Below are 10073 nucleotides of genomic sequence, written 5' to 3' on the forward strand. Positions count from 1 at the left end.
AAGTTGTATGCCAGGGTTGCAACTTGCCAGAGACGAAGAGAGTGGATGATATCAGATTTACTAGGATCAATATGCGCAGGTACGGACTACAGATATTAAGTCGAATGTAATACGTTTTATTAACGAGCGGTTGATCGCTAAGTTTTGCAACTTGTCGGAGCACGTCATTTTCACACATGAAAAACAAGCAAAAACTATGAATCTTTACCACAAAAGGTCAAATTTTAGGAATAGTAATAAGAACTAGTAAGTTGGCCCGCGCGGCAAGTATATGATATTCAATAAAATTTTAATATAATAAGCTTAGTGATATGACTCATTTTAATGTATGAAAGAATTACAAGTAGCTGAAATTGTTCGAGTGCTTGTACTTAGTTGGAAGCATGAATATTTTAAACATAAACTTAATCTTTTTTCCAATGTGGAACTAAAATACCACCTTGTACAGCTCAAACTCCACCTCATTTTTTTCACAAAGGAGCATATAGTTCTTTTTTTAAGAGTAGTAGCATGTTTAAAATGATATACTTTCATCGTACTATATTGCGAAAAATAGGTCTGTGTCTTGACCTAGTATGGATATGGATGTACCAATGTAGAGGTCACAAATAAAGAATTTGACAAATTAAAGATTCAGAAAGATATCTCACTCCACTAACCTACACATTTTCAGAAAACAGGAGTATATGCATTCTGATTTTTAAGTGTTCGCATAAACATTTCCAAACAGCCTGATAGCCTATAATCCCCTGTGAAGCTGCCATTGTTTTCATGCATCATCAAGAGCTGTGAAGCTGACAAGCCTATAGAGCTGAAAGCCAGAGAAGGGTGACCTTTAGGCTTGGGCTCTCATCTTCACCTTCAGTCTGGTATACAAGGGAAAAAAATCACACAAATAGTAGTACAATTTGCCTTTCTAAGAAGCAACGGGATCAGATCACAGGGTACAAAGCTGATCCAAAAAAAATAGTAGTAAATTGTGATAGGTTTCTGCAAATGATTTTTTGGCATGGAAATGATAAACTGAGGTCAAATAAATTATTATCTTGTACAAAAGGAAATACTCTCTTGAACTGAATACAAAAAGAAAATTTATATTGTTCAGTACTGTACAAGAAAGAGGATTATAAAGAAAGAGAGAGAGAACACTCACTAAAGAGAGAGAGAGAACCACAGAAAACAAATGTCCTCCTCGAGCTTGCAACATCTACGGCATGATGTTCAGGTCCTCACCTTGATGTTCTTCAGCCACCTTACAAACCTTGAGAGTACCCGTTGGCATGTGGACAGACCTAGATCATCATTTGCCATGCATAATATGCATCCAGAATAGTAGGAAGCCCAAGAGCCCTCTAGAACATGAAATTTACAGCGACATTAGCTATACATGAGATGCTGTGTTTGCATTGCACTGCTCCATTTTATGCAACCAGCATTGTTATTTTTCAGACAAACAGAGTGAGCACATCGCAGGTTACATTGGAAGAGTAACTATAACTGCAGTTTTCTTTATGGCAGACTATAGTTGAACTTATATTTTGGTCTAAACTAACTTTTGATTCCCATTATCATCTTGAAGAATAGCTTTTAGCACAAACCAATTGCTGCTTGTAACGTCAATGTTGTAAGCTTTGCATTTTCTGAGAAGAACAAGTCGATAATTGCATAAATATAAGAAAAGAAAGTAGTACCATCATGGGGTTATTTGTCATAGCCCACACTTCAACAGGAGCCCGTGCTAACGCTACGGGTGCATTTCAGACATACAAAAAATAACATATGATTCATAGTTCAAAATAAGAAATATATATTTCACACAAAGAATATGTAACATAGAGTTATCATGTTGATGACACAACCACATTTATAGAGAAAAAGCAAATTTATTACCTGTGCTAACGCTATGGTGACATCATATAATCACCCAACTAAACCAAAAGTTGATATTTCTTATGGTAATCGGCCAACTTGTAAGATGCAAATGATATATATGAAATACGCAAGCTACTTGCCTGTGCTAACGATACAGTGATGCAAGATAATTAGTTGTACACCATCTGGTATTCGGATACAAAAGCTCACCCTAAAGAACTCATACACATGGTATTCGGATACTACTGATCAGCAATAATTTTGTTCAGTCCTGCAAGAAAGCTTCCAAGAACTGCAACAAGATACAGCAAACAAGATAGTAAGGAAAGATCAATTGTAAGAAATAGTAGCTTGCCCGTGCTAACGTTTCATCCATGGTAACCTTGTTCCCTGGAAAAAACTGAATGCAGAAAAGTCAGCTCTTCCCATCCCAACTCATAATTTGCTCCCACCCGAAGAATGTAGCAACCCACAGGCAATACTAAAATGACTCTATTTGAAAGTAGTAATCTAGGCTTGAAACTGCAAAAAATGGATGCGCAGAGGGAAGGGTTCAGGTAGTATATATCAATGTTTGCTCCATTATAACATGGCAAAATCTACAGTTTCACAATTATTCCAGCTGTGGATTGGCAATGGTCACATATATTGAGAAGAGAAAATGAAAATGCTTACATCAATATCACTTGTTGGCAGATAGAGCCCTGTTATAATGGAGCAAACTCAAGAGAATGTGAACAGCTGCCATTTTGAGCCATACTGCCTTGGACCTTGACAGAAGAAGAAATGACCACTGTGAATGTACCACTGACATAAAACTTAGCCTAATTTAGCATCCATCAGTCAGAATTACCTCAATAAACTTCTGCAGGTTGGGTCTGCCCTTTTTGATGTCGTAGTTCTTAATGTTTTGAAAGAATATCTGAAACCTTCCGATAAATGGCACATATGCTATGTCCACCTGCAAGGAATCACGACAATACCACATGTCAACTGTGGTCCACAACTCTATCAAAGAATTGATTTTGAACCAAACTGCAGGGAGGAATTGTTCCTTGTGTTCAGTCACATACCAGACTGAAATGACCGAGGAGGAATGGTCCGTCGTTATATTTCCCCTAGGCCTCTTCTATTTTATCCAGAGCAGCAACTGGAATCAAGGATCCGCATGTGAAAATTAGCATATTATACAACATAAAAACATTTTCAAACAAGTCAAACACGCGAACTATTTTGTTACCAGTTTCGTCGGACACATCTTCCTTAGAGACTATAGATGAGTATTGCTATGTTAAAAGCATCGGTAAAAGCAAGCAGCGCCTCAGCGAACTGCTTCTTTGCAGGATCTGTTAGATTTAGTCCCACATCGAAAATTAATCATGGGGGAGCCCAACATATAAGGTGGGGCAGTCCTCACCCATCAGGCAAGTCTTTTGGGTTGAGTTAGGCCTGAGGCCTTGGTTGGTTGGGCTCCGGTGGACCTAGGCCTGGTAGGGCGCCAGCTCATGGGTATAGCAGGCCGGGCCGGATTCCGCTGTGCACTCTAACAAGTGGTATCAAAGCCGAAGGTTGGAAAAATCTGGAATATCTCCAGGGGCGTGGCACGAAGGAATCGAGATTGAAGGATCAGTGGAGCAAAAATTGAGGCGTGCAATGGATGGTTATTAGAATGCATGCAAGGATTTGGATTCATTAATTTATTTGATCGTGCATGGCTGTCTGTGGGGGCTGTTGCATGCATGCCAATTGAGTTTCTTTTTGCTCAATCAAACCAGTCAAGGATTCAGTTTCGTGCGGTGTGGCTATCGGTCATCTGGAAGGTCCACACGGTTTCTATGGGGAGTTGCATGCGGACATGCATCTCGTCGCGGAATAGAAAAGGAAAATTATGTAACAAGGGAAGGAAAGGTCGGCAGGAGCAAGGGCGGATCTAAAGGGGGGCTAGGGGGATCAAGCCCCATACCTCCCCAAGATACATGGATACCCCCGTAAGCCCCCCACCATTTTTGGGATGAAACAATGAAGAAAAAGAGAGGAGGAAGTGGAAGAGAAGGGAGGAAGAAGAAGAGAGTTAATATGAGCCCCCTCTACTTGTTCAACCTAGATTCGCCACTGGGCAGGAGGAGTCCAACTCTTTGTGGACTTGTGCCGTGTATCAGCCTCCATAAAACACAAAGAGTTTGCACAAGATTGCATCAGAGGCAATTGAGCTGTTTGCTAATCGAGGCTTGCGCGATTGGAGGCAAACAGAGGGCGGCGCTCAGACGGGTGGGCAACGTCGTGTGCGACGGCGTGGAGGTCGACGGGTTCTTGAGCGGCGTGGTTGTGCACAGGTGGTGTACGGACGCGCAGGAGGCATGCGGCTTCAACACGTGAAGGCAGTGGGCACGCAGGAGGCTTGTAGTTCACGTGTGTGAAGGTATTTTCGGCGATATGTGGCAATAGGCATATGGCGTCGATGGCTTCCAAATTTGAGGTGGCGAGGTTTGATGGCACCGGAAACTTCGGGTTGTGGCAGACGAGAGTGAAGGACCTGTTGGCTCAGCAGAGTATCTCAAGGGCTCTCAACGAGAAGAAGCCGGCGAAGGTGGATGATGATAAGTGGGAGGAGATGCAGGCACAAGCATGTGCTACTATAAGACTGTGTCTCACAGATCAGATCATGTACCATGTCATGGATGAAACATCCCCGAAGAAAATTTGGGACAAGTTGGAAGAGCAGTTTATGTCCAAGACATTGACCCGAAAGCTGTACCTGAAGCAAAAAATGTATGGGCTGAAGATGCAGGAGGGGTCAGATCTTGCAGAGCATATTAATGTCTTCAATCAATTAATTGCTGATCTTGGGAAGGTCGACGTGAAGATTGATGAGGAAGACAGGGCTATTATTCTTCTGTGTTCGTTGCCGGGCTCTTATGAGCACTTGGTTACTACACTGACTTATGCCAAGGAGGATGTTAAGGTGGATGAAATTGTTACCGCTTTACTCGGTCATGAGCAAAGGAGGAAGAACAATTTATCTGAAGATCCTTCTGGAGGTACTTTTGTAGTCAGGGGTGATCACAATGCTGAAGATAAGAAGGGCAACAGGAAGAAGAGGGGGCCATAGTGCTATAAGTGCAAGGGATGGGGATATAAAAAGGCTGAGTGTCCGGAACTGAAGAAGGGCGGAGGAACCGCAAGTGTGATGATTGCCAAGAAGCAAGATGACTCGGATAGTGATGGTGATATTCTCACGGTATCAAGTGAAAAGTCTTGTGAAGCGTGGTTGTTGGATTCAGCTAGCTCGTTTCATGCAACACCAAAAAAGGAGTGGTTCTCGTCATACATTGAGGAGGATGGTGGCCTTGCTCACTTGGGAGATGATTCGGGTTATCGTATCATAGGAGTGGGCGATATCAAATTCAAGATGTGTGATGGACGTGAGATGCTACTTAAGGGTGTGAAGCATGTGCCGGGGCTATGGAGGAATCTGATTTCGCTTGGGTTATTGCATGATGAAGGATGGCTGTATCAGGTGGCGCCTGATAAGAAGACCTTGAGAGTCATGCGGGAAGGCAAGACAGTCATGGTTGGTGAGAAGTTAAGTGCACACCAATACAAGCTAATGGGAAGCGTTGTTGAAGGTGGAGTCATGGATGGCAATGCAACAGTGGCGGTGTTCTGTCCGAAGGTCGACAAGGCGGCGGGATCGGCCTCGTCGGGCTGTTCTAAGTGAGCAGCAAAGGGAGACGACTCAAGTCCGTAAGGTGGAGTTTGTTAGATATGTGTCGAATATGTATACGGTTTGGTTACGATTGGACTCGAGTTGTAATTTGGTAGGTTAGAGATAGAGTTTGAGTCGTACTTTGTATCCCTAGGGCCCATAAATATGAGGGCAGTACTGTGTAACCGTGAGACGACTTGGGCGGCTGACGTGGGCGGCGGCGTGGCCGCGGTGGTGCCCGGATGCCGGTGTAGCTGCTGTTTATGGGGAGGAGCGCCCGCAGTCATGCCCCGAGGATGTAGGCACATCGCCGAACCTCGTTAAAAAACATCGTGCCTCGGTGTCATTCTCGTTTGTCTGATCTTGTGATTTGGTTCTGTGTTCTTGGGTTATCGCTTCCGCGCTAATTCAGACATTAACGAACCTGCAAAACTACTGCAAGCATAACGGGGATCCTAGTCCAATATATGTCATACATCAGGAAGCAATGAAGGGCCTTCGAAATTGCTATCAATGTAATTAACCAAATCCAAGCTCTCTCCTTTTCACCTGGTTGTTGTGCTCTAGGGAAGGAGGAACAGATTAACCAAGCACACCTTGTTCTCTGGATCATCCTTCTCCTTGTACCATGCTGGCCTGTCAGCAAGATTGATTGCAACTATCTTGATGTTGTCCTGCAAACCCTGCACAGAAGAAGGGAACAGAAAAACGATTTATCTTCATTTTTTTCAGCACGACACAAGAACTCCCCGCTACACGAAGACTGCTTCAACAAAACAAAGAACAGTGGATATGGTGGTACCTTGTAGTCCTGGCAATCCAAGCCTTGTTCGGCTGGCAGCTTCAGCCAGCCAGCAACAGTGTTTTTCTCTCACGCCAAATCAGCCCAGCCACCAGCCAGCCAGCCATCCAGCAGTGTTTTCCTCTCACGCCAGATCAACCCAGCCACCAGCCAGCCGAATGAGGCGCCAAGCTCGCTGCGCGTACGGGCAGTGGTACGCAACATACAACCTTCACGGGTCTGGAAAAAATGGATTAAAATTTTGCATCCTGATCTGTTTGTGCGCACAAGAGGAACTTTGGAAACAACATCCAGTTGCTAGGCCAACAAAGCCTACCTGGTTGTGCCGTCGAAGAGGGGTGGGGGCACGGAGCGGAGGTCCGGGGAGACGGGAGCACTTCCTTGACGGAGCCGCGGAGGCTGTCGGCGGTCGCACAACGCACCCGGCCGAGCCGTGCTAGCCTCGCAGCCCACGAGCCTCCCGCCACCTACTGCCGGAGCCGGACCAGCCTTCGCCCCGGTGAGCGACGCGCCTGCCCGAGCCGCGCTTGCCCCATGGCCAACGGCGCCCCCCCACCCCCCCCCCCCCCCCCCCCCGCCGCCACTCCCACGGCACGCGCCTGCTTGAGCCGCGGCCACCGTCGCCGCCGCAGCACGTGGCCGGCGGAGCCGCCCGCGCGAGGAGAGCACTGGATCTCGATTAGATCGAGAGGAAACCCTAGGCGTAGTCAGGAGAGAGCGAGCGAGGAGGAGGGCGGTGGGGAGAGAGGCGGCGTCGGAGGGATTGGAATTGGAACAGAAAAAAGGAGAAAAAAATCCCTTCCCCGTCCGCGACGCCGGCCTTGGGCCGACGGCGCACCGCACGCTGGCCGCAGACGACGAGCATGGCAGGCCGACCGCGGAGCCGCTTCCCCCAGCGGCGACGGCATCGTGTCTGAGGATGGAAGGAGCGATGGTGGGACGCGCTGCCCTAAGGAGCGATGACGGCAAAGCGGAGGCGCCGCCTAGGGCGCACGGCGGAGCGGGGATGCGGCGGTGAGGCCTCCATGGCGCCGAGCACAAGGTCTCCATGGCAATCCACGTCGCCGCCGCCATCCACTGCGGCCTCAGCCGCCACGGCCAAGTCCTCCCCATCGTCGAGCGTGCCGGTGGGGCGGGGAGGGGCACGGGGAGGGGAGGGACTCCGTCCGCCCAGCACGGGGAGGGGAGGAATGTTATGCCAAGAATTGAGGGCGATCCAGCGGAGCGCGGGTACGCGGAGCCAGGGTTTGATTTTTCGACCGGACCGGCTAACCGCCGGGTCCGATTGCGGCTAACCGGTCTGGTTAGTCCGGTTACCGGTCGGAACCGGAAAATGCAATTTTTAATTCAAAATTGTATTTGTCTGGTTCCGACCGGTAACCGGCCGGTTAGACCGGTTTACCGACCGGTTTGGCCGGTATACCGGTTATGTGGGCGGTCCGATTCTAACCGGTATACCGGCCGATTATTCCGGTTGGGCCGGTATACCGGTGGTTTCGAACAGTTTTCCGACGCTTAAAAAATGGATCCCCGGTGTGAAATAAAAGGAAATTTCGACATTAGCTATGCACATTTTAATATAAATGACATTACCAAAGCAATAATTTATAATCATGCATACAATACAATAGCAATAAGCGTGCATACAAATACGGAGTCATACACCTATACACATTAAATGAAAGTTCAACGTAGGAATGGGAAGACCCCCATTTGGGACGCGGTTTGGTATTCGGCGGTGGACATCAAAGCGATACCTCGCACTCTAAGCAGCTCAGCCTTGTAGTGTTGCCAAGTTTGGCCCGTCCACGCCGATGTTGTCTGCCATTCCTAAACTAACATAGTATAAAAATGGGGGTCTTCCCATCCGTACACCCATCTCGTCGGTGGCTGCATGCTGATGTCAAGAATGGGGTAGTGAAAAGAGTGCCTGGAATCGCTGTAGGAGGAAGAAGAGTGTTGTAGACTATCGTAGTCCGTCGGTCCACCTGTTCTCCTCTGCCAGTGCGGTACTCCATGGTCGGTGTCCTAAGTAGCATGTGTGAACTGAGTCTCCCCTGTAATCAACCAAATTTCATAATTAGTAGTCAATACTCATAGTCAGAAATATGTGTCTATTTATATGTGCAATGTATACCTGTGAAACGAACACCACGAGCACCACCACTACCAGTAGCAGTAGCAGCATGAGCACCACTACCACTACCTCCAGCATCAGGATCAGCACCGTCACCATCATCACCATCATCGGCCGAGCAGCTATCCTCAGACTCCTGATATGGAGGACTACGCTCACATTCGCCATCATCAGTCTCGGTATCGCTGCTCACTGGTATTACTGTTCCTTTGCCTTTTCGACGCTTCGGGTCGCCCTTCTTAGGCCCCTTCTGCAACTCGTGTGTGCTTACCTGGACCCACATACGTGCTTATGAACACGTTACCCAACCTCTCGTCCACCACCTCAATATACTCTTTCAGTGTGGAAACATATGTTCCAAAGAAAGACTGCAGCTCCTGTTTCATAGTCTGGTAGGCCATCACGACTTTGCACATGTTCGGCTTCTTGTCCTGATCAGCGAAGCGAAGGAACTTGTATACTGGTTGAACCATGTCGATGATATATTTCATTGCATCCCACCACTTCATACTTGAAAAACTTGCATGAATATATCTACCATCTTCGGTATTCGCCCATTTGCTGTGTTGGAACTCAGTAGATGCCATCCACTGCATGAAACGATCATGTTTTCGATAGATGCTCTCTAGGAACATGTAGTTGGTTCCAAATCGAGTGGCATACCACTTGACCAACTCACCACCGATTGCGTTCCTCATCATTGTATTCAACTGACCATGATTGTGTAACCAATTTGAAATTCGCTTGCACTGCTTGATGATAACACCATGTTCAGGCCTTCGAGCTATATCCTTCAACATCAAATTGACGGTGTGTGCTAGACAAGGTGTCCAAGCTATGTGGTCATACACGTCACTTAGTAGTTCCTTGTATGCTTTTTTGTAGTTCGAGCCGTTGTCGGTGACTACGTGCACGACATTCTCCGGTCCAATCTCTTCCACCACCTTTCGAATCTCCTGCAATGGAAGACAGATTGTTTAGTAACATGACAAAACATACACAATGTGAATGGAACATGTTTAGGGACTACCTTGAACAAATATGCAGCATCTTGAGTTCTTCCAGTCTCATCAATAGACTTATAGAACCACATGACCCCATTGCAATATATCAAGAAGTTGATGACACTCATCCTCGTCGGACCAGTCCATGAATCACACATCAACGTGATGCCAAATAAGGGACAGTCTTTCTGAAACTTTAAGTACCACCTCTGCCCCGCGCCCAGCCAAATGTTGTTTCAATCTAGTCGCACCACCTCCTCCTTTCTGCGTACGACAATAGTTACATCGCCATCCGGGATAAAGATTTTCACCGTGTTCCCATACAACATCTCTACTTGCCATTGTCTATCTGCATACATGCACAATAAAAATATATCATCTAATATTCTTACTCCTACCTAAGTCATAGTGTCAAAAATCATCTACTACACCTAAATCAAATCTAGCTAAAACCTACTACATAGTGCAAAAAATCATGTAATACAAATAAATCTTCCCTAAATTCTAAATATACCTAAGTCATACACCTAAATCCTAAAACAAAACATCTAA

The 10073-nt window shown here is 46.5% G+C and overlaps 1 protein-coding gene and 1 long non-coding RNA gene across 7 annotated transcripts; both read right to left on the reverse strand.

Annotated features, from left to right (window-relative positions):
- Window positions 1-528: 528 nt before the first annotated feature.
- Window positions 529-4202, reverse strand: LOC120670697. 6 transcript variants are annotated; one of them, XR_005673316.1, is made up of 7 exons: window positions 3113-4196; window positions 2946-3022; window positions 2726-2833; window positions 2548-2642; window positions 1692-2272; window positions 1154-1352; window positions 529-866 (listed from the first exon to the last, which is right to left on the reverse strand). It is a non-coding gene; the product is annotated as an uncharacterized LOC120670697 (long non-coding RNA). The 6 variants fall into 6 exon arrangements; XR_005673332.1 differs by having other exon boundaries at window positions 2083-2272; window positions 3113-4184; XR_005673335.1 differs by having other exon boundaries at window positions 1154-2164; window positions 3113-4202.
- A 4345-nt stretch (window positions 4203-8547) lies between these two features.
- Window positions 8548-9711, reverse strand: LOC120695976. The gene is made up of 2 exons (XM_039979162.1): window positions 9548-9711; window positions 8548-9473 (listed from the first exon to the last, which is right to left on the reverse strand). The coding sequence occupies exons 1-2, from the start codon at window positions 9677-9679 to the stop codon at window positions 8757-8759; spliced, it is 849 nt and encodes a 282-aa protein (XP_039835096.1). The 5' UTR covers window positions 9680-9711; the 3' UTR covers window positions 8548-8756.
- Between the last annotated feature and the right edge of the window lie 362 nt (window positions 9712-10073).

This window comes from Panicum virgatum, chromosome 2K (genome assembly GCF_016808335.1).
Source record: "Panicum virgatum strain AP13 chromosome 2K, P.virgatum_v5, whole genome shotgun sequence".
NCBI classification, from domain to species: domain Eukaryota; kingdom Viridiplantae; phylum Streptophyta; class Magnoliopsida; order Poales; family Poaceae; genus Panicum; species Panicum virgatum.

What these genes read in the sequence shown, in the direction of transcription:
- LOC120695976 (XM_039979162.1), bottom strand. Translation starts at nt 9,679, where the DNA reads ATGTGTGATTCATGGACTGGTCCGACGAGGATGAGTGTCATCAACTTC. An exon ending in ATGCTGCATATTTGTTCAAG is followed by an intron (nt 9,474 to 9,547) that starts GTAGTCCCTAAA and finishes CTTCCATTGCAG; the next exon opens with GAGATTCGAAAGGTGGTGGA.